Source organism: Pseudorasbora parva, chromosome 22 (assembly GCF_024679245.1).
Source record: "Pseudorasbora parva isolate DD20220531a chromosome 22, ASM2467924v1, whole genome shotgun sequence".
NCBI classification, from domain to species: domain Eukaryota; kingdom Metazoa; phylum Chordata; class Actinopteri; order Cypriniformes; family Gobionidae; genus Pseudorasbora; species Pseudorasbora parva.
The window spans coordinates 40,359,254-40,386,805 of NC_090193.1; the positions used below are offsets into that span (position 1 = coordinate 40,359,254).

Sequence of the window (27,552 nt, forward strand, 5' to 3'; positions counted from 1 at the left end):
GGTTCTAAGAACGTTAAATAACGTTCTTATAAGGGTGTGGAGTATGATCAAATAAAATATTCCTGTTTTCTGCTTTACTGTACTTGCTTTTGTTTATTGACATCTTATTCTTTCTTAAAAAAAGCTATAACCACTTTTATAATTGACTTTTATATTTATATTACATTTATATTTAGTACATAATTAGTTTACTAGATTTTTCTTCTGATTGTAAAAAAATTAATATATACACGAAAATAGCATTTAAGTGTCATTAAGTTGTCTCTGGATATACAAAATATGTATCTGAAGTTTGAGAAAAAAGCTGTATGACTAATTTGTAATGATTAATAACTTTTGTTAATGTAGTAGTGTTTTTAAAACGTTCCACTAACAATGTAAGAATAACGTTTTATAGCTAACGTTTTTAGAACGTTTCTCTATAGCAAATAACGTTGGCACAACGTTCTAATAACGTTACTGCGAGAACGTTTTTTGATAACGTTGAGAGAACTTTCAGAGAACGTTAGCCAACGTTCTGAGAACGTTCCCTGTTAGCTGGGATGAAGCGTCATTCCGCATAAGATGGGCTTACATTTGGAAATATAATATCTACATTTCAGTGGTAACACATAAGGTGTTGATCGTCTTTCTTTATTATTGTTAGCACAAACTTACCTCGAACTAAAGCGGCGTCTCTTCAGAGCTGTCATTTTCTTAAATGAGCCGCGGCAATGTTTCAAATGAGCTCATAACGCTAGACAAATGCCTTTATTTTCAACGCGATCAGCTTGTACCCAAACCATTTCGAAACTAATGAGCCATGGTCCTCGGATTACAAACAAGCTCCTCGGCGCCGCGTTTGCGGGACTCGCGCTGTGGGGGATTTTAAAAAAGTGACGTGAGGGGAAGGGAGGCGGCAGCGCTAAGACAGTGTGTGTGTGTGTGTGTGTGTGTGTGTGTGCGCGCGTGTGTGTGAGAGAGAGAGAGAGCGGGAGTGCGGCTCGCGGATATGCTCCCAGCGCTTCGCACACACATTGCTCCAGAACCGTTTTCGGAACCGACACTCAGGAATTTCGCGCGGTTCCGGTATTTTTCAAAAATCAGTATCGGTTCTGCATAAGAACCGGTTCTCGAGTCACGCTGGTATTGAGGAGTAGAAATTTGAACACACTGAAAAAATAATAAATTCCCGCTAACATTTGTTTTGTAAACCGACGCCTGCAGATGAATATAGCTGGAAAACACAATGGGATCACAGCATGAAGCCTTACCAAGTCCGATTTCACATTTGACAACAATACCTTTAGAAAATGAGTATTTTACATGTTTATCTAAGTTTATGTCTAGGTGCTTCCTAAAAAAAGCCACGTGGAGTCTCCAAATGGCCCTTTGTAACCATTGACACATAAAATACTGCTATTCTTGAATGCTTTAATGTACAGTCATAATGTCATAATCAGAGCTGGACAGTAACTCAGCTCATTTACTCGAGTCCTGTACTTAAGTTCACCGTTTGAGTCTCTGTGCTTTACTGGAGTATTATTTTTTCTGTAATCTTCTGACTTTAACTTCACTCCATCTGAAAGACAAATATCGTCCTCTTTACTCCACTACATTTCTATCAAGGTCCTCGAAGTGGAAAGTCGTTTCTGTCGCAGCTTTGAAAGTCAGTGATGATTTTTTTCTTCTTTAAAAGGTGTTTGGGTTTTTGCAGAAAGCCTTTCAGGAATCACTCTTGTAGAGTCTCGTGAAGTTCAATGATTTCACAGCATTTATTAAACACTGATTTATAGTTTAGAGCAAAATGGAGGAAGACGGATGTCCAAATGCTCATTTAGTGGAGGATTCACATAAACAAAGTTGATTCTGTCTTCAGTGAAGGTGAACAGTGTGAGAATATCAGATGTGTATCAGTGTATTGGATCCGTGCATTCGGCCTTAAAGTGACAGCAGCTTTATAAAGAGCTTTGTAACTTTTCTACAAGTATTTAAATGAGTTTAAGTTAGTCGTCTGCTAGTGTGTCAGATGGAGCGTCACTGACTGGCTTAAACCATGATGGCATAATGTGCATTTATACAACAATAATAAAATACGTTGACATAAAAAAGAAAATGTACTTTTAATACTTAAGTACTGTTGAAAACAAATACTTTTAAAGTAAAAATTTGTTTTTACAACTTTCACTTGTAACAGAGTAATATTGACCAGTAGTACTGTTACTTTTACTCAAGTAATTAAGTTTTGCATTTAGTCCCCCTCTGGTCATAATGCTATGATGAAAGGTTACACTTAGAGCAAGTTCTTCATTTGACTCCCTCCTCCTCTGGCTCTGGGAAGGACCATGAGTATACGGCTCTCAGTCTTCCTCTGATTCACTGTCTTCATCTGATTCACTGTCAGAGGATAGTCTGTGATATAAAAAAACGAAATAAATACATTTACAAAACATTTGCATGCACGCACACGCACACGCACACGCACACACACGCACACGCACGCACGCACGCATGCATGCACGCACGCACACACACACGCACGCACGCGCACACACACACACACACACACACACACACACACACACACACGCACGCACGCACACACACACACACACAGTGTTAAAACGAACGTGCAAAAACTAAAACTCCCTTTACATAAATAAAGGTAAAACAATGATGACAGACGATTTTAAAGTTGGAGGAGAACATGAGATGGAGTTTTTCGGTCCTTCCACCTACATCATGTGCCCTTTCCGACGTGATGATGTCATATGCCGTGAAGAAAAAAACTTTTACTTACAATTAATTCAAGGAGGCACATTTTGTTCAGTAAACCACAGTTGTTGTTTTTTTTAAAAAGGGCAATTTTGTATTTAGTTTCCTCTCCCCTGTTGTACCGAACCGTCAGTTTTGTGAACCGTTACACCCCTACAAAGAACATCATCCCAAAGAAATCCAAAGTCACAGGACTGAGTGAGTAGAGATCTGTTGTTTTATTGCCTATACCAGATGCTAATGGTTAGATTGTATTCCGGCTGCGTCTGTGTTCTTTAATTTGCACGTTGTCAGTAAATCACGGGCAGACCTTTCCACTCTCTTTGGGTTTTTTTTGGGGAATTGCGCTCTCGCTAATTTGCTGTGTTTAATCTGGCCCTTAGTGTGAGTTGTGGCTTGTTGTGTGTGGGTCAGATCTGGTCATGTGGCCCAGTTGTGGCTGACTTCTGGCAGCCGGACTCAGGTTAAGTCTTGCCTTCATTCTATACTGTATGTGGGCCGAAGAATGTGGAAGATGTGAGCCGCAACTGGGCCAGATGTCATTTGCTCTCTTTAGAATAGGACGTGATTTGTTTTATTGATATAGATGTGTATTAACTGAATGATGACAGTTAATGAGGACGTATTATAGCCTTTTGTTTGCCTTTCTGTTGCTAATAATATAAAAGCAAACACTATACCTTTTCAGAAACCGACTTTCTTTGTTTAGCAATAATGTGTTAGATATGAGTGTTTAAAGTCGGCGTAAAACGGAAGTTGAGATCATCCTTTTCTCCTTATCGTGACGTATATCTGAGTGAAACAGAGTTCATTTCATTGTACATGTGACAATGGGCGTTAGAACCATTGTGTGTGTGTGGGACAAGACCCACTCACTTTTATCGTCTCTAATTCAGCACGTCTGCTTACATTGACTACCCCTTAACCGAGAAACTTATTAAGAAACGTATTATTAAACACATGTTAAACGCTTTATTTCCCCTTTTCTAATATTATCTATTTTTTTATTGAAAATAAATAACTTTCCGATCTGATATGTGATGGGGAAAGGGAGTGCGGCAAAAGGCGGGTTCGAATGCTCGCGATTTGCGTCAGAACTTTATGCCATGCGTCTCTTACCCCTACTCTATAGCCCCAGTAAATAATTCAGTGATTTCTGTAATTTTGTCTGTCCCAGTCAATCGTTTAGTAAACGGCACTTTTTCTGTCTGGACACGGAGCATAAAAAACTTATTCATTATCATTTATCTGTGAAACTGTTGATGTCTATGGCAGTTATATGAATATAGCATTTTTATTAGACTATTGGTATTGACTGGTTTGAGGTCTTTTTTGGTATAGGGGGATATGGCCTCAAACCATGGGCGTCGGAACCATTGTGTGTGTGTGTGTGTGACAAGACCCCCCCACTTTTTAAGACCATTGATATTGGACCCACTCACTTTTATCGTCTCTAATTCAGCACGTCTGCTTACATTGACTACCCCTTAACCGAGAAACTTATTAAGAAACTTATTATTAAACACATGTTAAATGCTTTATTTCCCCTTTTCTAATATTTTCTATTTTTTTATTGAAAATAAATAACTTTCCGATTGGAATCTGATATATGATGAGGAAAGGGAGTAGAGCGAGTGTGATTCGAACCTATGCTCGCGATATGCATCAAAACTTAGTGCCATGCGTCTTACCCCTACTCTATAGCCACAGTAAGTAATTCAGTGATTTCTGTAATTTTGTCTGGCCCAATAAATCGTTTAGTACACGGCACTTTTTCTGTCTGGATACGGAGCATAAAAAAACATGCAACTTGTTCATTATCATTATCTGTGAAACTGTTGATTTGTATGGCAGTTAAATTAATATAGCCTTTTTATTAGACTACTGGCATTGACTGGTTTGAGGTCTTTTTTGATATAGGAAAGGGATATGGCTTAAAACGCACCATAATGCAGGAAATAACATCTATGAAATCATTTTTTTTTTTTCTGGGGGAGAACCCCCGGACCCCCGCAAAACAATTTTCCCACCGATCATATTTTGCCTTACTGACCCACCCACTTTTTATTTGCTTCCGACGCCCATGCATGTGACAATGACATGACAATGCATGTGATAAAGATCTATTGTATTGAAACGGCTTATGAAATTAGAAAAAAATGAAGGGTAGGGCTTGATTTCGTCCTTCAGGAATTGATTGGATCGATGGAAGTTGCTAATAAAATGGAGGCAGATTTGAGTGCCAGTTTGCACTCAGTTGTGGAGAAAAACTCAATCTATCTCTTTAAGGGTTAGTTCACCCAAAAATGAAATGTCTGTCATTAACTCCTCTCCCTAATGTCGCTCCACACCCGTAAGACCTCCGTTCATCTTCACACACAGTTTAAGATATTTTATATTTAGTCCGAGAGCGTATGCAAGTGTATGCACACTATACTGTCCATGTCCAGAAAGGGAATAAAAACATCATCACAGTAGTCCATATGAGACATCAGTGGGTTAATTAGAGTCTCTTGAAGCATCCAAAATACATTTGGGTCCAAAAATAACAAAAACTACGACTTTATTCAGCATTGGCTTCTCTTCTGGGTTTGTGTTCAATCCTCAAATAAAGATTCAAACGGTTATGAATCAGTGAATCGATCAATGATTCGGATCGCCAATGTCACGCGATTTCAGCAGTTTGACACGCGATCTGAATCATGAATCTAGTCTTACGGGTGTGGAACGGCATTAGGGTGAGTCATTAATTACATAAATTTCATTTTTGGGTGAACTAACCCTCTAACTTGCAGGCTTTTTCCACTCGTTGTGCCCTGCCCGGCGGGTAGTTAGCATGGTAGTTTGCGTGACACGTTCGGATATGTCTCTCCACATTGTGCCGCTTTGCCGTTGCCAAAGTCGCCCCGCAAATGAGACACGCAGGAATCTTTCACAGTGGTAAAAAAGAACTCTTACTCCCATTCACTATGAAAATTATATGTTTTCTTTCTTTTTTCTGCCTTGTCTTCAGCATAAGACCCCAAATCATCTCCTCACCTGCACTGCGCCCGCTAGCTGGTCTCCATGTTTTTTTTAATAATGTCATTTTCAAATTCACTCCAATGCAAGTGTGATTTAAAAAAGAATAGCAAAAAAAAAAAAAAAAGTATGCAGCTCACTGGTAGGTGGTGCTATGATGAGCTATTTTTAGAACAGGCCCGCGGGCGACCATGTTGGTGACCCCTGGTTTAGAGATCGGACACAGGATTCTGGATTTGTGACTTTTGTTCCGATGTTAATTTTGTTTCAGGTATTTGGGAACTGTTTTAGACTATAAAAGCAATGGTTTAATTAAAAGGCACCAGAATACAGGACATGATGGAAGATTGTTTTCTGCCACAAAATAAAAGTTTTTAAAAGATAATTGTGACTTTTTACTCAGATTGACGTGATATAAATTCAGAATAACCTTTTTTGTATTCTGTAGTGGAAGACAATCTTCCACAGGAAATCGCATTGGGGGATTAGGACACACACACACACACACACACACACACACACACACACACACACACACACACACACACACACACACACACACACACACACACACACACACACACACACACACACACACACTTTAGATTTTTTTATCTAAACGCCCATGGACCAAATGATGTTTCACAGATGCTTTTATATCTTCTGCTTTGGTATGTCAGTGGGAAATCAAACAATATCAAATATATTAATATTACATCATGATGCACTGATTGATGTTCCTCTAAATTATAAACAATAAATATAATATTTATAAACCTTAAAGCAATACTAACCTTTCAATGCTCAGTTTACAGTCTGGTCTTGTGTGTGAGTTCTTCAAACGCTCGAGTCCATCCTCTGATATATCATCAACATAACACGCTATCCTACAGTATGAACACATTCACAGTCAGCTCGTGTGTGTTATGTTTACACTGAATTAGCATTTACAGTGCATTCTTTGCCATGCCTTATGCCACAGAACTCTGTGCCACTGTGTACAACCCGAATTCGAATAATTGAATAAAATAAAAACTCAAATACTTTTTCCCCAACTTTTCCCAGACCTGTAGCAGGCATCAAGTTTGAAATGAGCTCAATTAGTGGATAAAAGTGTAATATTTCTCTGTTTAAACATTTGTCATATTATATGATCTATTGTGAAATAAATATTGGCTCATGTGATTTGAAAATCTTTTATTCAAATTTAAAAAATGTCCCAACATTTACAGAATTCGGGTTGTAATATTGCACTTATGAATCGACATAAATCTGATGAGGGCCCATGTATTTCTGACCAGTCCTTTGTTTAGTTAAAGTCATTTCTTCTGTGTTACCTTAGCATGAGATAATGTGTGTATGCATGAGTGATTTCAGGAGATCATGTCGTACCTGAGTTCTCTGAGACTGGGGCAGTTTTCACTGAAAGAGATCATCTGAGTAATATAACGCTCAGTCAGAGAGTCCACCGTCAGCTTCATCTTCACCAATCCAGGCAAAGATTGGAGGGAAAATATTGGCAGACCTCCGTTGTCATCTTTCCAAGCATTAATTTCTTGAAAGACGTTTATCCAGTTAAAGTTAATTATACTGGACTGTGGAAACGTGACTTCAATCATATTGTTTCTGACTTCGCCCTTACTGATTCTGTAACTCAATATACGGACACTAAAAGGCAATAAAGGACAGAGTTAGTAGTTTATATCACATTTCTCTGTCACCAGCTGTTATTGCATCATTACCAGTAAAAATACTTTCAATATCATTACCAGTAAAAATACTTTCAATATCATTACCAGTAAAAATACTTTCAATATCATTACCAGTAAAAATACTTTCAATATCATTACCAGTAAAAAATAGCTAACAAAATTGAGCAGATTAATACTTACTTTATATGTATTTAATTACATATTATATTATATGATATGGGTAACACTTTACAATAAGATTCATTAGTTAACACGAACTAATAACGAACTAATCAGCATTTATTAACATTTGTTAATGTTTATTTCAACACTTACTAATACTTTATTCAAATCTTGTTAAAGGAGCTGTATGTAAGAAATGTATTTCAATTAATCATAAAATGGCTCTGATATGTCACTAGATATTAATAAATCATGTTAACGTCAAACACTTTGAAAGCCGATTCTGAAATCCACTGCCTCTTCTTTATATATATCCTAATTAAATTCATAATCAATGCCCTAATCAATATTTATCTTCCTATATTATTATAATGATTCTTTCCAGTTATGATTTTGCTTTATGTTTCTTGTTTTCTAAAGTGTGTATTTGGTCTCTGAGGATTGACTGAGGGTCTGGCCTAGAGATGTGTGATGTGTCACTAAACACTGGCAACAAGTCGTGTGTGTGGATGTTTGAGGTATCACACACACACACACACACACACACACACACACACACACACACACACACACACACACACACACACACACACACACACACACACACACACACACACACACACACACACACACACACACACACACACACACACACACACACACACAAACACACAGAAACAGTGTTTGCTCACTTAGTCCAGCTTCCAGATATGAAATATGGATTTGTCTTTAATTTAATTTATTAATTTATTAATGTATTATATTTTATTAATTTTATATTTCCTTTTACTGACGCACTAAAGAGTCAAGATGAATATTGCCTGTACTATTGTGTGTCCCTCTCACTTAGAGAAAGCACATGTTATCAGCAGGTTTGGGTTAGAACTGGAGCTTAATCAGCTCCAACCTTAGTGAGACTGTGTATCTGTGTATGTGCGCAATATTCTGTTACAGATCAGTGTTGAGAATGGTGTTCAATGGGCACCCTAAGAGATGTGGTGGACTTGTTCTTCTGGGCAGGCTGGCTCTGCTCCAGATCCTGAAGGTCACTACAGGCCTAATTCTGGGGTGAAAGCGTCAACCAGTGGCACGACTATGGAAACGTGCATCAGATTAACTGATATGAGTGGAAATTTACCATGACTGTGCATTGTCTCTGAGCCAATCAGAATCATCCACATTGCAGTAATGACGTGGATAGACCTTGAAAACGGTATAAACGGGACACCGCTCTACAGGCATTTAAAGGGATTGCAGGACCAGTTTTGGCCACAATCTTACACACACTTCCTTTAACATTAGTTAATTCACTGTGAACTAACATCAACAAACCATGAACAGCTGGATTTATATGAACTAACGTTAACAAAGATTAACTAATACAGTAACAAATGTACTGCTCATGTTGACTGGGTAAACCCAGCCTGATCTGTTGGTGATTTGATTTCGCCCGGCAACTCAGTCTGGAAACCTGTACATTCATTTCTACTGCTGCTGTTACACTTTTGTGGGAACCAATCACAGACCGGCTTATCTTCCTGGTGCACTATTGCCGGGTTTAACACGATGACAGATAGAGAAATGATGGGTCGTTGCCTGTTGATCACGCCTCTTTTGGTCTGATTGGTTGAAGGACTATCCAATTGCGTATAGAGTTATTCGAATAATGCCCATCGATTACGCCCCTTGTGAAGTAGAAAACACAGAGCCGACTCCCCAGACCAATGTTCAATTTTAAATTGAGCTTGGTCTGGTGATAGCCAGACAACTGCTCATGGCTAGTTCCCATTCAGTCGGTCATTCTCAACGGCACGTGATTTGATGCAATCACCTGTGTCTCATTTATACCAGCATGGCGTGGCATGAGCACCTGGAGGAATCATTGTATGCCAATGTGCATTGGCTCGATTTATGTCCACTCGAAGTAGATTGGCTCTCGTGAGCGAGATTCCTATTCGTCGGTACTCTAACGAGACGTCTCCTTCAGGAAATGAGGGTTACATACATAACCGAGACGCTCATGTTAGTTAATACATTAACTAATGTTAACTAATGAAACGTTATTGTGAAGTGTTTCCATGATGGGTAATAATAATAATATAATATAAGCCTAATAAATCATGAAAGTTATTATGCTTGAAAAGGGGATTTTTCTTTACCTGGACAGATCTTCACTGATTGACAGATACACGGATGGTTCATTTCTGATCAATTGAAATAGTTTTCCAGTGAATCTGCAAAGACCGACACAGAAAAACAAAAATATAAAAGTTAAAAACAAACATTGAAGGGGTTTGTGCATGTGAGCCTGGTATAATAAAGAAATTACCTCTGTGATCTAGTGTAATTTAATCTGCTTTTTATTTATTTCTTTAGTCGAGTTTTATTCTGTAGTCTGGGGATTTTAGTTATAGTCAATGAAAACTCAAAATGGTTAAACTGATGATCAGAATGTACTGATCTTATAATCATGATCACTGATAATGACTGCTGTCCTTTGAGAGATTTCTGTTTACACTGAATCAGAATTACTGCACTGTTACCCGAGCACGGATCAAGAGAATGACATTATTTTACCCAATAGTTTCCTGATTTATAATATCTCTCTACATTAAAACACCTCAAATGTTAGCCTTCATTTGTATTTTGAACAAAACCTCATTTACAGGTTGAGAGAGAAATCTGGTGCTTGCTTCATTTGTCACTGACACTGCAAATCACGAGAATCTCCAAAGAATAAATTATGCATATTTACCCGGAAACCTCAGATGTCTTGATTTTAACTCTGCAAAGGCATAAAAAGAAAAACAGTCTCTGAGATATAAAAGTGAAAAACAGAAGAAAGTGAAAGACAGGGTTTCTGCAGGTTTCACAAAGTCATATTTAAGACTTTTTAAGACCATAATGAATTAAAGACCTATATCACACAATTGGAGAAAAAATTGGAAATGCAGAATCACAAAATTACTTGCAAAGCAAAATAATTAATTTATTAGTATAAGTAAACTTGCATTTCCTCATAGTTCAATCCCACCAGGATCAAAAAAAATTTATAGAATTTTTCTGGTGATTTGCTTTTTACTGATTCTGTGGAGGTCATTTCCAGATTTATTTATTTATTTTCATAATTAGGATGCCACATTTACCATATTATTATGTTAGATGCACAAAAGTCACACGTGACAATAACAGGTACAGTACTGCGTTATCTAGCTTTAATAACATGATCATTTAAAGTCGGAAATATGACCAAAATCTTACAAGTAAACCACGTCAATAATCAATTTCTTAATATAAGTAAAGAGTTCTCAAAGTAATCAAGTAAAGGGTGTGTATTTGTGTGTATTTAATTGTATTTTGTGTAACGTGTGTATAATTGTTCAGGGTAAGCGCTGACAGGCAGCAAACGTGTGCGAAGAATCCACAGTCAGTCCAACATCGGTCAGCAACAGACTGAGTTTGTGGTTTATTAACGCTTTTTTAAGTGCTATCATACTTTTATTTGGTCATTATGCAAAATGGCAGGTGAGAAAGATTCGTCTTCACTTCACAATCACGGAACTACAGGGAGTGCAGAATTATTAGGCAAATGAGTATTTTGACCACATCATCCTCGTTATGCATGCTGTCTTACTCCAAGCTGTATAGGCTGGAAAGCCTACTACCAATTAAGCATATTAGGTGATGTGCATCTCTGTAATGAGAAGGGGTGTGGTCTAATGACATCAACACCCTATATCAGGTGTGCATAATTATTAGGCAACTTCCTTTCCTTTGGCAAAATGGGTCAAAAGAAGGACTTGACAGGCTCAGAAAAGTCAAAAATAGTGAGATATATTGCAGAGGGATGCAGCAGTCTTAAAATAGCCAAGCTTCTGAAGCGTGATCATCGAACAATCAAGCGTTTCATTCAAAATAGTCAACAGGGTCGCAAGAAGCGTGTGGAAAAACCAAGGCGCAAAATAACTGCCCGTGAACTGAGAAAAGTCAAGCGTGCAGCTGCCAAGATGCCACTTGCCACCAGTTTGGCCATATTTCAGAGCTGCAACATCACTGGAGTGCCCAAAAGCACAAGGTGTGCAATACTCAGAGACATGGCCAAGGTAAGAAAGGCAGAAAGTCGACCACCACATTTACATTTACATTTACATTTAATCATTTAGCAGACGCTTTTATCCAAAGCGACTTACAAAAAAAGGGTAGAGCAATAGAAGCAACGAAACAAACAAAGCCAACAACCTGTAAGAGCTGTAAGAAATCTCAATTAATTAGCAGAGTACACAACTTTTTTTTTTTTTTTTTTTTTTTTTTTTTTTTTTTTTTATAGCCAGCTACAACAAATACTCACGTACGGAAAATACAGAACACTGGATTTGGATAGCTAAGATAACAACCCAACCCACCACTGAACTAGACACACAAGCTGAAACGTCAAGACTGGGCCAAGAAATATCTCAAGACTGATTTTTCTAAGGTTTTATGGACTGATGAAATGAGAGTGAGTCTTGATGGGCCAGATGGATGGGCCCGTGGCTGGATTGGTAAAGGGCAGAGAGCTCCAGTCCGACTCAGACACCAGCAAGGTGGAGGTGGAGTACTGGTTTGGGCTGGTATCATCAAAGATGAGCTTGTGGGGCCTTTTCGGGTTGAGGATGGAGTCAAGCTCAACTCCCAGTCCTACTGCCAGTTTCTGGAAGACACCTTCTTCAAGCAGTGGTACAGGAAGAAGTCTGCATCCTTCAAGAAAAACATGATTTTCATGCAGGACAATGCTCCATCACACGCGTCCAAGTACTCCACAGCGTGGCTGGCAAGAAAGGGTATAAAAGAAGAAAATCTAATGATATGGCCTCCTTGTTCACCTGATCTGAACCCCATTGAGAACCTGTGGTCCATCATCAAATGTGCTATTTACAAGGAGGGAAAACAGTCCACCTCTCTGAACAGTGTCTGGGAGGCTGTGGTTGCTGCTGCACGCAATGTTGATGGTGAACAGATCAAAACACTGACAGAATCCATGGATGGCAGGCTTTTGAGTGTCCTTGCAAAGAAAGGTGGCTATATTGGTCACTGATTTGTTTTTGTTTGGTTTTTGAATGTCAGAAATGTATATTTGTGAATGTTGAGATGTTATATTGGTTTTACTGGTAAAAATAAATAATTGAAATGGGTATAAATTTGTTTTTTGTTAAGTTGCCTAATAATTATGCACAGTAATAGTCACCTGCGCACACAGATATCCCCCTAAAATAGCTAAAACTAAAAACTAAAACTTCCAAAAATATTCAGCTTTGATATTAATGAGTTTTTTGTGTTCATTGAGAACATGGTTGTTGTTCAATAATAAAATAAATCCTCAAAAATACAACTTGCCTAATAATTCTGCACTTCCTGTATAAGAACTGGAGAATTGTAAGCTGAAGAATAAAATCTATTTGATGTGTCTGTGGTACAATCCGAAAGAGCCTTGCACCAATAACACGAAAGCTGATTGGCTGCAATATAAGATACATGTGGTCTCATTTGCAGTTGTAATACAGAGAAAAATGAAGACCCGTTTGAAATGATTTAAGACGTAGAACTCAATACTTCAGAGAATTTTCTACTTTTATAAGACCCCATGGGAACCCTGGAAAGAGCAGTGTGTGTGTGAGCCTACATTACCTCTGTGAACTCAGTGTCCGTCCTCTCAAGACAGCATGAGTGACAGCAACCAAATCAGAATCTGATACTGCAGTCAACCTTTAAAATCAAAGCAAATATAACCAGTTATGAAGACTATATTTCATGCTGATTTTAGACCTCATGTAGCTCCGCCCCTTTAAGATGCTGCACGCTTGTCTGACTGGAGAATAAAGTCTATATACAAACAACAATCTTGGAATCGGATGACTGAAGTCAGATAAATAAATAAAACCAGCTTTTAAAGGATTAGTTCACTTTAAAATGACCATCTCCTGATCATTTCAATGGTTTCTTCAAAAAACGTAATTTATTTTTCACTGAAGAAAGAAAGACATGAACATCTTGGAAGAGATGGGGTGAGGAAACTAGCAGGAAATGTTCATTCTGAAGTGAACTAATACTTTAACAGCTCTTTTCTGATATAGGTTGAAAATGTCAAAAGTGGGAAGGTACAGTCACAGTCAGAGTTACTGGCAACTTTGGTAAATATGATCAAAGATGGCTGTGATAATTAATGTGCATGAGTTTGGAGATCAGAGATCATTCCTCTACACAGAATCTCTCAGATCCTTCAGATTCCAGCTCTTCTCTTCAGTTCTCTTTAGGGTTCAGCTCAGGGACTGGCACGGCCTCGTTCTGTGCTCAGTCACACATTTCTGTGTTGATTTTGATGTTTGTTTCGGGTCATTGTCCTGATGGAAGATCCAACCACAGCCCATTATAAGATTTCTAGCCGGTTTTGATGTTTTTCTGTTGTGTTTGGTAGAGTCTGTGATGCCATGAGTCTGAAGAAGGCCAGGACCTCCAACAAAAAAAAGGCCTCAACATTAAAGATCCAGCTGTGTATTTAACCGTGGGCATGGGGTCTTTATATCCCGTCTGGTGGGTTTGCTGCCCAAAAGCTCTTGTTTTAGTGTCATGTTACCGCAGAACCAGGTCCTGTCTGAAGCTCAAGTCGTGTCTGAGCTGAATCTGCTGGAGTTTGTTTCTGGATGAGTGAGGAGGATTGTTCTTCACACCTTCCCGAACAACATGAGCAGATGTAGTGTCTGTTTGGTCATTTGTTTTAATCTTTCTGACCCCCATATACTGAAAGAGTCAATTCTGGAATGAAAGGTTTGATTTTTATTTTCACAGCCGCCTTTGATTGTATTTATCAGCGGTCCCAATAACCTCAGCTGATCACTGTGGGGATAAACATCTACACCCCCTGTAACAATTACATATTTAGTTTTTTGTTAAAGCACTTTAAATCATGTCAGATCTTTTTCCACATTTGATGCACTATTGAAACAAACAACATTAAAGTAACAAACAAATAGAAACTTTTAGAAAAAAAATGAACAAATATAAAAGTATTAAACACTTTTGTAAAAGTGCACACACTCACACGTTTGAAAGACATTTATCTTTTAAAACAGCAGACAGTCTTTTTGAGTAAGAGTCTGTCAACTTAGCACCACTTGATGAGTCAATTTTTGCAAAAGAGCTTCAGACCAGAAGACCTTGCATTCTCCGCTCTAATTCATCCCAAAGCTGTTCTATCGGGTTGAGCTCAGGACTCTGTGCAGGCCAGTCAAGTTCCTCCACACCAAACTCCTCATCCATGTCTATATGGACCGACACTTGTTGTGTCGTTTTAGGACATGTTGGGAAAGGGGCCGTACCCAAACTGTTCCCACAAAGTTGGGAGCATGAAATTGTCCAAAATGTTTTGGTATGTTGAAGCATTAAGGGGCCAAGCCCAACCCCTGAAAAACAACCCACCCCATAATCCCCCCTCCACCAAACTTTACACTTGACACAATACAGTCAGGCAAGTCCCGTTCTCCTGGCAACCGTCAAACCCAGACTCGTCCATGGGATTGGCAGACAGAGAAGCGTGATTGGTCACTCCAGAAAACACTGTGACCCTCAGCATGCACTGACCTCAGTCTGGGATTTTAAGTGGCCTACCACTTTGTGGCTGAGTTGCTGTTGTTCCCAATGGCTTCCACTATGTTATAATCCCACTAAAAGTTGAGCATGGAATATTTAGTAATGAGGAAATATCCCGAATGGACTGGTGATATCACTGGTGGTTCACTGAGCTCCTGAGAGCGACCAATTCTTTCACAAATGTGTGTAGAAGCGTCTGCATGCCTAGAGCTTGATTTATACACCTGTGGCCATGAAGTGATTGAAAACCTGAACTCAGTGATTTGGAGGGTAATCCCAATACTTTTGGCAATACAGTGTAGTAACGCTCCATTTTAAAAAGGTGTGCCTTCTTACCTCTCTTAAGTTTAATTAAACAACACCGCAATTAAAGAAGGAAAAGATCTGACATGATTTTACTCGCGTGAATTTATTTATTAATGGGATTTGTCAACTTTTTATACCTACTTTTTGAGTTTACTGAGGGTTTGTTTTGGATACTTACTCTAATTCCTCAAACTTGTGGAGTACAGGCAGGATCATAGCCAGATTTTCAGATGTTAAATTCCATTCACCGAGTCTCACTTGTTTAATGCTCTGACAGCACTGAGCGCAGTACAGCAGCGCCCAGCAGTCTATTCTTCTTAGAGATATATTCTGAACCGAAACACTCTTTTCTTTCAGAACTTCTTTCACAAAGCTTTCTTCATGGAGCTCGAACAGATGATGAAGAATCTCGAGAGAATCACTGCTTTTGGAGATCCAGTCTTTCAGTATGTTCTGTGTGTTTGGATGAACACACACACCGTGTTTCCTCTTAAGTGTGTGCTGAACTTCCTCATTTATTAGACCAAAGAGAAGCTTCACTACGGCAGCAAATCGTCTCTTCAAACACACCTCTGTGAATTTCTCCTCAAACTCCTTCTCATCCAGTGAGACGTAATACAGAGCCGTGAAGAACTCCTGAAAGCTGAGATGCATGAAACTGAACATCGTCTCCTGGTGGATTCTCCTCTTAAAGAGGAACTTACTCAGGAACGGACTGCCAGCCGGGTCTGCAACCGTTTCATAAACCATCTTCTCATCCAGCAAGACTTGCTGTTCCAGCATCCCTTTCTCTGCCAGCTGACCCAGACTCCTCAGCAGAGGGACGGGCTGACTCAAACCCTGGCAGTGATGCTCCAGTAGAGTGGACACAAAGTCAGCGTAGATGGAGGTCGTGGTTTCGAGGCCGCTTGTTAAATCTGAACGGTCACTGAATCTCTCTCGCATAACAGTGCAGATGATCCAGCAGATAACAGGGATGGAGCAGGTGGCGAGGAGGGTTTCATTTGCCTTCACATACTCATAAGCCTTCCTGAAGGACTCCTCATTCCGGAAGAATCCCTGGAAGTACTTCTCAACCCCTTCACTTGAAAACCCCATGATCTCAGTGAATCCCTGAGGCAGTTTGAGCAGTTTACTCAGTGTGTCTGTAGCTGTAGATCTGGTGGTGACCAGCAGGAAGGACTCTGGCAGGATTCGACCCCTCAACAGGGCACACAGAGTGACCTCAGGTGGGGCTCTTTCATTCAGGTCAGTGTTTGGTGACTTGAGATGATCGTCCTGAGGGACTCTCAGCTCGTCAAATCCGTCAACGATGAAAAGCATCTTCTCTGGCTTCTCCTGTAAAACCTGTGAGATCTGATCTGATGTTAAACTGCAGCTGTAGCTCAAGATCTCCTCCAAACTCTTTTCTCCAGATATGCGATTTATTTCCTTACACTTTAAGTGGAACACGATATCGAACTGCTGTTTGTAGAGGTCACCAGATGCCCAGTCCATCATGATCTTCTGCACAGTGAAGGATTTCCCGTTCCCAGAGTTGCCCTGCAGTATAACAGCTCTAGGGCTGATGCTGTGGTTATCTGGATCGAACAGATCATTTAGATGGACAGATTGATCAATGCTCCTGGAGCTGGAGATCTCTTCACTGGAGCGAATGTCTTCTTCTAGCTCTTTCTGATCTCTGTGTTTCTGAATGATCAGCGGTTGTATGAAGCGCTCAGACAGCAGCACTTGTTCACCAGCCAGTGAGTTATATTCGCTCACATACTGATACTCCCTGCAGATCCGCTCCTTATATTTCTCAATCACTGATCTGATATCTGCAGAAATAATCAATGCACAAACAGTTAGTGGATTCTGATTGACAAGGAGGTAAATACTAAGGTAATATTACTATAAAATCCATCAGTCACCTGAAGTTTGTGTTTGTGTGCGATGCCCAGCAACACCTGGAAAAAATTAGATACAATTAATATTAGCAACCATGTACCCAATGTACCCAATTCATATGAATTCCCATGCATACAGTACCAGTCAAAAATGCTCATCAAGACTGTATTTGATCAAATATACACTCACCTAAAGGATTATTAGGAACATCTGTTCAATTTCTCATTAATGCAATTATCTAATCAACTAATCACATGGCAGTCGCTTCAATGCATTTCCGGGTGTGGTCCTGGTCAAGACAATCTCCTGAACTCCAAACTGAATGTCAGAATGGGAAAGAAATGTGATTTAAGCAATTTTGAGCGTGGCATGGTTGTTGGTGCCAGACGGGCCGGTCTGAGTTTTTCACAATCTGCTCAGTTACTGGGATTTTCACACACAACCATTTCTAGGGTTTACAAAGAATGGTGTGAAAAGGGAAGAGCATCCAGTATGCAGCAGTCCTGTGGGAGAAAATGCCTTGTTGATGCTCGAGGTCAGAGGAGAATGGGCCGACTGATTCAAGCTGATAGAAGAGCAACTTTGACTGAAATAATCACTCGGTACAACTGAGGTATGCACAGAAGCATTTGTGAAGCCACAACACACACAACCTTGAGGCGGATGGGCTAACTGGGCATCGTTTAGATGCCACGGCCTACCTGAGCATTGTTTCTGACCCTGTCCATCCCTTTATGACCACCATGTACACATCCTCTGATGGCTACTTCCAGCAGGATAATGCACCATGTCACAAAGCTTGAATCATTTCAAACTGGTTTCTTGAACATGACAATGAGTTGACTGTACTAAAATGGCCCCACAGTCACCAGATCTCAACCCAATAGAGCATCTTTGGGATGTGGTGGAACGGGAGCTTCGTGCCCTGGATGTGCATCCCACAAATCTCCATCAACTATCAATGTGGGCCAACATTTCTAAAGAATGCTTTCAACACCTTGTTGAATCAATGCCACGTAGAATTAAGGTAGTTCTGAAGGCGAAAGGGGGTCAAACAGAATTAGTATGGTGTTTCTAATAATCCTTTAGGTGAGTGTTTACTCACATAATAACCTCTCCCTTCTAAGTATGACCTGAACCCATGGGTGTCGCTAGGCCCTTTTTAGGAGGGCTTCAGCCCTAAACTTATGCCTCAACTTAAACCCCTAAACTTATGCCTCAGCCCCCCTAAAATATATGTGATTAACCTTTAAAATATATGAAACTGGCGGGAGGCTTCGACTTCATCCCGTTTTTTTAGTCAGTCTCTCCAATCCGCAGCGGCTCTGACTGAGCAAAGCGCAGTGCACGTCTGATGCAGAGGTGTTTGTGTTTGTGTGTGCGTGTGTGTGTGTAAATCTGAGCGTCATTAGTCTGTCACCGCTCGTCAATGTCAAAATATTTGATAAAACCAATTAAATCAGAGTAGGCAGGCTTTATGGTCACACGGAAACTGTTGAGGCTGAGCGTAAATTTTAGCAGCGCAACTCGACGTCAAGTAAGATATATGCTGCTAAACTAAACATTCATGTTTGACAGCTGCTGCTCAAAGTCAGAAATGTTAAACAAAAGAAAAATAATTTTAGGCAAATTAATAAACTTTTGTCTAATTTCGCCATTTTTAACTGAAAATATGCCTATGTGATTCATAATGTAGGCCTTTACGAACAAGAAATATTAACAAAGCCATTTTCATCAGATTCGGCATAAGATTAATAATGAATGTCTATATATTGTAAATTAACATCATTCTTTTTGTAACATTCATTAAATAAAAAAAACCTCAGCTTTTTCAGCCTGTAATGGGCATTAGTAATGAATGTGTTCATATTGTGAATTTAATAAACTTAAAACTTTAATAAACAGTAAATTAACATGTCTAAGAAAATTATTCATGAAACATAAATATCAGTATGTTAATATGTAAACCATATGTTTACTTTATTCACTGACAAAAACGGAACAAAATATCAGTCAAAGCTCAGTGTTATGAGGGGAAGAGACAGGGCAAGATAAAAACAGAGAAAAAGAGAGATGTGGACATAAGAAAGACAAATAATCTACTGCCCAGTGACATGGTTTTCAAGCTATTGTTATCTAATTTTTTGGCCTTCGGAACATCTTAAAATGCACATATGTAGATCATAGAAATCAAAATTTTCTCGGGGGAGCATGCCACCCGAACCACCCTAACATTTGGGACCTATAAACCTGCCTACATTATTGGGTTACATATATACATATATGATTAATGCATGTACAGTATGGCCATGCAGTAAGGTGTTAATATTTGCCTTATAAGTAATAATAAACAGCCAATATCTTCTGGGTATGCATGTTTCTAAGCTATTAGCTAATAGCGTAATTTGGACCCTAAACTAAATAGAGTTACCATTTTTTCTACAGGCCTACCCTCACTGGGGGCTGAGCCCCCCTAAAATGAAAATCCTAGAAACGTCCCTGCGACCATCCTAGAAAGCCCGACTCAGTTTTCTGGTCCCAATCTACCACAGCACAAAAGACACACACACCCCATCAGTCACTGTCCGGTCTCGTCTATGAGAAGGTACTAACGCTCTTTGCTTTACCTCAGGACTCCCTCGAAGTATCCCAGTGATCTTCCATGTCACCAGTCCCATGGCCAAACCAGCGCCCTTCTCTGGATTGGCGGAGGATTGCAACGGCTTCCTCCTGCAGTGCTCGCTGGTCCTGGAGATGCAACCGCACCTATTCCCTACTGAGCGATCACGAGTGGCCTTCATCAACTCCCAGCTGAGTGGCAAGGCCCTACGATTGGCGGAAACCTTGTAAATTAGAGTCTCGATTCCCTCTCCAGTTTTGCGGCTCACTTCAAGAGCGTGTGTTCGGAAGCCCAGCATGGGATTCTTCGGTTGGTGAGCAACTCACCAATTAAAACAAAATAATATGTCTGTACAGGAGTATGCCTTGCAGTTCCGTACATTGGCAGCCACCAGCAGATGGAATGAACGAGCCCTCTTGACCACCTATCGGCAAGGTTTGGATCCCCGTGTGCGGTTGCATCTCGCGGCATACGAGGATTCCATCGGGCTTGAACGCTTCATCCAACTCTCCATCCGGTTTGCCATCCGTGCCTTGAAGAGCACCAGGACCAGTGTCTGAGCCTGCCGTATCTCTGTCGATCAGAGCCCGTCAGCCCTCCAGAACCAGTACAGGAACCCATGCAACTGGAACATCAGCGATTAACCCCAGTGGAACAGAGAAGCCGGTTGGCCCCCAGCCTGTGCTTATACTGTGGGGCTGCCGACCATTACATCTCCAAGTGTCCTACACGTCCAGCCAGGCCTTTGGTGAGTGTGATCTGTCCAGCTACATATAAGAGCCGACCATTGACCACTATTGTGAACCTCATTACCGCCGATGCTTCTCTGTCAGTCTCAGCCCTCCTCGATTCCGGTTCTGCTGGGAACTTCATCTCCGGCGCCCTCTGTCGTCAGCTCCGCCTCCCAACGACCCGTACTCCGACAAACTTTGAAATTGAGTCCATCACCGGCAAGCCGTTAAGTCGACGGTTCGTCAGCCTCCTGGCCGGTCCACTGAAGCTTCATTTTCGGCTTTTACACTTGGAGGAGACTCACTTACTGGTTCTGGAGGAATCCATCGCTGATGTGGTACTAGGGCGTCCGTGGTTGGAGCAGCACAGTCCAGTCATCTCGTGGAAGTCCGGTGAGGTCCTCAAATGGGGAGAAAGTTGTTTTAATGGATGTCTTTCGGCTCTGCCTATCCCCATTACGTCTCGTTCCAGAAATATTGCTGTCTGTGCCTCCTCTGTAGAAAGCCCCGTGGATCAGCAATCTGTTCACATTCCCGACTGTTATTCCGACTTCCAAGACGTCTTCTGTCCTCACCGGGCTTCCAAGCTGCCTCCCCACCAGCCATGTGACCAGAGTTTCCGCTAGAAAAAAATGGTGCCGGTCAAAGTGACCGGCAGAGGTTTCGTTTTCCGGACATTTTGATGATATGCCGGTCAAAAACTCCTGAAAGCAGTTTATGTAACTTAAAAAAATGACATAATCAGTAGGGATGCACAATATTATCGGCACGACATCGGAATCGGCCGATAAACGCTTAAAATATAAAAATCGGCATCGGTCGATATGAAAACATTATGCCGATATGCCTTGCCGATATGATAACGTGTTGATATGTGCCTGCAATAACTCACGTGTGCAAGGAGTGCTACAGATGAGACCATGTCAGCACTGCAGTCATTCTTGAAGTGAAAACAAGAAAATACATTGCATGTACAGTGATTTATATTGACTGTTTGTAAATGCTGCCTTGAATTTCTGAATGCACGTACAGAAGGACGTGACCGTCAGCAGCAGATTTGCCACGTTTTCACAACAAAACGAACCCAAAACAAGCCCAATCGCGTCTCCCCACTCTCTCTCTAGCGCGTGCGGCAGCCTCCACAGCAGCAGAAGCTCCTCCAGGTCCTAGTGCCCTCCAGCTAGACCGCTATATATTTATACATGTAGTGGGTGCGCTGTTGTTACACTAATACAATGAAAAGTAGAATACACAAATAAATTGAAGTTACTTCTTGTTCAGAATAAACAAATCAGTAATTATGTCATAAATCACAAGCATGACACTTGTAAATTAAATACTTTTATATACAGTGTATTAATCTGTAATAAAATTTTATGAAATGGATGATGAAAAATAATCCAAGGAGCTCTACAATAATTGTAGAATTAAAAGACAGCATCAATGGATGTCATGCCACCCCCACTTAATGTGCACAAACATTAAATCCAAAAATACAATATTTAGGTTACAGCTGCATCTAGGGTGAAAAATTACTGACTTTATTATTGTTATTTTTAGAGCTTTTAATATACTCTTATCATAAAAAGAACTTTATTAAAATTTATTTATCTTCAACAAGAATCCTTTTATTAAGGATACCTCAGAAATCTGAAACCAGAATGAAAAAAAATAGTTTTTGCTCAAAATGGTGTTGTTTCCAGACAAAGGGAAAAAATAAACATATGTCGGTATCGGCATCGGCCAAAATGAGCTGAAAAATATCGGCATATCGGATATCGGCAAAAATCCAATATCGTGCATCCCTAATAATCAGGCCGTATATGCAACATGTTTATTAGCCTAACTTTCAAATCGACAGAGAAAAAAACATGAACGTCCGATTGGCGTCAATCAACCAATTTTGTTTAACTCATAGGCGTAATTTGCGGGTGGGACGGGTGGGACATGTCCCCACCACTTTTTTAAAACATCTTGCGTCACAGATGAACCTAACTAATACAAACAAAACATCTCTGGTTAACTAGAAGAGCATAATTACATTCGTTTGTTAAATAAGAGGCGATCTGGCGCTCGTTGCCGCTGTTATCAGTGCTGCAGATTTCTCTCACGGCTCATGCAGTCTCCACACAGACGAGCGCTGTAATCTAACGCTTAACGCCGTTGCAGAGACTTTCTATTTGTTCCGGTCAGATCACAAAACAAAATGCACAAAAACTGTTCCTGCTCTTGATGTACAACCACTGATGGTATTCGGTTTTGATGAGAGAAAAAATAGGCTACGAGGGCAGATTAGAAACGAGAACTTCTGACAAGTTTAACAGACTAGTGAAAAATCTTGGCACAACACTATTGTGTTTAGATAAAATAATTAAACGCAATTAATAAATTTAATTATAAACTCAGTGTCTCATTTAGTTGGTAACATTTAAATTGGCCACCGTGTGAAATGACTCCTTGTCAAATGAACTTGTGTCATTTTGGCTACTTTTTACGCTTTTTTGCAGTGCTGAATTGTGCAGCTGCTGACTTAAAATCAAAAGTTCCCAGTGTCTCTCCACAACTTGCAATGTCCTTAAGCCGCGTAACCTTGTTCTCCGCAAAGGCGACTTCGCTGCTTCTTTATCCGATTCTGCAGCAAAAACCCCTCTCTGCAGGAACACTCGAGACAGGGATTGCACAGGCTATCTTGGCGAGCTTGGTCCACTCTGGATACATTTCGCGTAAATCACATATGAGGACTTCGCAGGCTGTGGAGAATTGCAATCCTCCATAGCCACGGAGCGCTGTCATGACAGCGAGGGCATCACGTCGCAGGCTTACGGTATCGATAAAAGGCGGTTTTAATCTGACAATTTAACCGAAAAGAGTTCATTTTGTCGGACATTTAATTTTTTTCCCAGCCAATGTCCGGTAATTATCGGACAATGGAAACCCTGCATGGGACTGCGCCATCGACCTGCTTCCGGGTGAGCCAGTGCCCAGGGGAAAGATTTATCCCCTTTTCCTACCGGAGGAGAAGGCCATGGAGAATTACATCCAGGAAGCACTCGGCCAGGGCTGCATTCAACCATCCACGTCCCCTGCTGCTTCCAGCTTCTTCTTTGTGGCCAAGAAGGACGGAGGCTTGCGGCCCTGCATCGATTACCAAGCCCTGAATAAAATCACAGTTAAGTTCAGATATTCCCTTCCTCTCGTCCCATCCGCGCTAGAACATCTCCGTGGTGCTACTGTCTTCACCAAGTTGGACCTCCGCAGCGCGTACAACCTCATCCGGATACGTGAGGGGGACGAGTGGAAGACCGCCTTTGTGACCCCCACCGGCCACTATGAATACTTGGTGATGACTTATGGCCTGGCAAACGCCCCCTCCGTATTCCAGGATTTCATCCATGAGGTGCTCCGGGAGTTCCTCCACCGCTCTGTATTGGTTTACATCAACGACATCTTAATCTACTCCCAGAGCCTGGCCGAACATCGCTGTCACGTTGCGGAGGTCCTGCAACGCCTGAGGGAGTTCCAGCTCTACCTCAAAGCCAGGACACGCCAGGCTCCAACGTCACCCAATCACTACGCACACCCTTTCCCGAGTTCTAATCACACACACCTGATCCTCATCACCACCCCAATCTACCAAAGCACAAAAGACACACACACCCCATCAGTCACTGTCCGGTCTCGTCTATGAGAAGGTACTAACGCTCTTTGCTTTACCTCAGGACTCCCTCGAAGTATCCCAGTGATCTTCCAAGTCTCTTGTCAGAATCTCCTCATGTCTCGTTGTCCAGTGTGTGTGTCTCCAGCGAACTCTCCAGTGCTATCTCCATTCAATCAGCAATCTTTCCAGCGATTCCCACTACCCCCACAAAGACTCCTATTCACCTGTCCACCTGCACTTCATTTCAGTCACACTCTCTGGTGCTCAATAAACTCAGATAACTAACACCTTTGTCTCCCGCAGTGTCTGTACCCGTGACAATTACTGTGTTTTCTGTATTTCTGACTAAAGAAATGCAGTCTTGGTGAGCATAAAACGCTTCAAAAATATTAAAAACAGTAATAATTCTAAACTTTTGTTTTGATTGGTACAGTGTATATATATATATTCCTTACCAGTTGCAGTATGTGTGATGTGGACATCGCCGGTTATTGTGCTGTTATTAAGTACAGGTGCTGACACATGACCTCTACTCTGAGCTGCGGCTCTGACATACGGCCCAGTGTGAGATCTCAAATGTTTTTTGTTGCTGTGAATCTCTAAAAATGACAAGAGGAAAACATTTAGACAATTTAACAAAATGTCATCAAATTTACCACTTACTTAGTATTCACAAATTATAGAAGACTAACTTGAGGAGCAGAGAAAAACTTTACATAACAAAACAAAAACTTAACAAGGTGATGAATAACATACTAACATACTGTAGGTTCATTAGCCATTGTCTGGTTAAGTCATGTCACGACTAAAATTAAAACGTTTTTATTATAACAACAAGTTTGACATACTGTAACGACTCGGGTCCCGGCTCATTCTGTGCAAGAAAAGAAATAACACAATTAGACAATAAAACAGAAATATTTACGTGTCGGGCGGGAATGGTGGCAGAAATTCCCCCGAGGGGAAGTTCACAAGTGTGTGTCTAAAAGTGGAGTGGGACTCAGTATATAAAGCTAAAGTATACTTCACTTTTTACGTGTGCGCGAGGGTTAGCGTAAGTGCGTGTAATGTTAATTTCATCTTCACAAGAGTGCGCGCAGACTGAATGCTATGAAAAACCAAAAGGTTCAAAAACACATGAATTTTAACATGTCATCAACAAGTATTTCACACATTAAATATGTGTTGTTTGAGCATGAAATACATGTGAAATACACATATTTTACGTGCTGTTGTATATTTTAAAATTCATGTGTTTTTGAAACTTTTGGCTTTCCATAGTATGAGCATCGCCAGATTTTTGTAACCGTGCATACTTTGTACGCACAGACTGCACATGTGCATTTAACTTTTTGGCAGTATTTACATGCCCTGAAAAAACAATAAGATTTATGTATTTTTTGCAAGCATATTTTTAAAGTAAACTTCACATATGGAATTAGGAAAACTCTACTTAACTAAGTTAAATAAAATTAACAAAGAAAATAAGTAACAGTAACTTAAAATGATGAGTAATTTCTACTTCTAGTTGAAGTTTTCTTTGCAATACATTTTACTTATAAAATATAACACTGAATTAAATCACACTTTTAAAGTGTTTGCTTTACTTAGAAATATCTAAGTAAATAACACAATGGATATTGTGTAGTCATATCTACACAACAGAAGTAACGCGGCACATGAACACGAGACCTCAATACTTGGTACACAATACACACTCTATAACACTCAGATCATTTTGTGTCGTTTTGAGTAGAAAATTAACTCCGAATGTCACAAAATGTCAACAAAAGCAATGATAAAACAGTGGATAACAGAGAAAAATCAGACGTCTAAATTATTATTCCCCATATATTCTTAATTATTCAAACACCAGTGCATATGGGGACACCAGTATGAGAAAAGCTGAGTAGTTTTACTTCATTGAATAACGTTGATATTTACGCTTTAATTTCTACAAGTAATAATATAGATTTTACTTACTTTTTTAATTATTGCCTGAACTAACGTTTTCATCTTTTTCTAGAAATATACATTAGTTTTTTTCTGTAGTATTTACTTCACCAAAAAATCATTTTCATCAGTGTGGTTTGTAAGTCGAGGAGAGAGATTGCTCAATAACTGAAGAAAATGCAAACCTTTTAAGATATGGGAACCATTGAATATGTTTCAGAAGTGAAAGTTAAAAAAAAACATCCGTACCTCATTTTAAGAGAAATGTGAGATTACCTTTATGTTTTACCGGTTTTAACTGTGTTGTGTGGCTGGAGGATGGACGACACCGGGAACAGGAATCACTCTTGTCAGGTTTTATTCTGCATGAATAAAAAGAAGAAAGTTGGACTCTGTCAGTGAAAGACTTTATTTTAGACACAAATTTAGGTCACTCATGCTTAATGAATACATACCATCATTCACACAAACATCAAAATATTTTAATTAAAGTGCATTTAAGAACGAAATTGCATATTTTATTTCAATAAACAAAACTCGTATAAAAGTTTTATTACGGAACTTCAGTACAACTCACCTCTCTTCAGTCGCCTTTAACGGAAACGCGGAGTCTTAAAGGAGCTACGCACCTATTTAACAAAACACCAAATCACTGAAAATGAACATATAACTTTAGTAACATGTGGCCGGTTCTCCACTGTTCCTTCCTTGGAGCACTTTTGATAGATACTGACCACTGCAAAACCGGGAATAACCCAAAAGTGCTGCAGTTTTGGAGATGCTCTGACCCAGTCGTCTAGCCAGTTTACAGTCAAACTCGCTTAAAATCCTTACGCTTGCCCATTTTTCCTGCTTTTAACACATCAACTTTAAGGACAAAATGTTCACTTGCTGCCTAATATATCCCACCCACTAACAGGAGCCGTGATGAAGAGATCAGCGTTATTATGCTGGTCATAATGTTATGCCTGATTTGTGTAAATGACCGATAATGTAAAAATGTAGGTTTTTATTTTAGCACATCAAGTTAAACTAAATAAAAATGAAAGATGTTGCGCTAAATAAATAAAGTAAAATACATTTTATTTCAATTAACTTTTAATTTATCCTTGATTTTAATAT

At 40.0% G+C, this 27,552-nt stretch overlaps 1 protein-coding gene across 1 annotated transcript; it reads right to left on the reverse strand.

The window, feature by feature from the left end:
- Positions 1 to 1,121: 1,121 nt before the first annotated feature.
- Positions 1,122 to 27,329, reverse strand: LOC137058780 (NACHT, LRR and PYD domains-containing protein 1 homolog). The gene is made up of 13 exons (XM_067432238.1): positions 27,165 to 27,329; positions 27,008 to 27,059; positions 26,707 to 26,792; positions 25,326 to 25,351; positions 24,933 to 25,076; positions 17,492 to 17,527; positions 15,757 to 17,398; positions 13,314 to 13,391; positions 10,405 to 10,434; positions 9,809 to 9,883; positions 7,168 to 7,443; positions 6,570 to 6,662; positions 1,122 to 2,391 (listed from the first exon to the last, which is right to left on the reverse strand). The coding sequence occupies exons 4-13, from the start codon at positions 25,348 to 25,350 to the stop codon at positions 2,340 to 2,342; spliced, it is 2,451 nt and encodes an 816-aa protein (XP_067288339.1). The 5' UTR covers position 25,351; positions 26,707 to 26,792; positions 27,008 to 27,059; positions 27,165 to 27,329; the 3' UTR covers positions 1,122 to 2,339.
- Between the last annotated feature and the right edge of the window lie 223 nt (positions 27,330 to 27,552).

What these genes read in the sequence shown, in the direction of transcription:
- LOC137058780 (XM_067432238.1), bottom strand. Translation starts at nt 25,350, where the DNA reads ATGAGCCGGGACCCGAGTCGTTACA. An exon ending in CACAAGTTTGAGGAATTAGA is followed by an intron (nt 13,392 to 15,756) that starts GTAAGTATCCAA and finishes TTGATTTTAAAG; the next exon opens with GTTGACTGCAGTATCAGATT. An exon ending in AAGACATCTGAGGTTTCCGG is followed by an intron (nt 9,884 to 10,404) that starts GTAAATATGCAT and finishes CGGTCTTTGCAG; the next exon opens with ATTCACTGGAAAACTATTTC.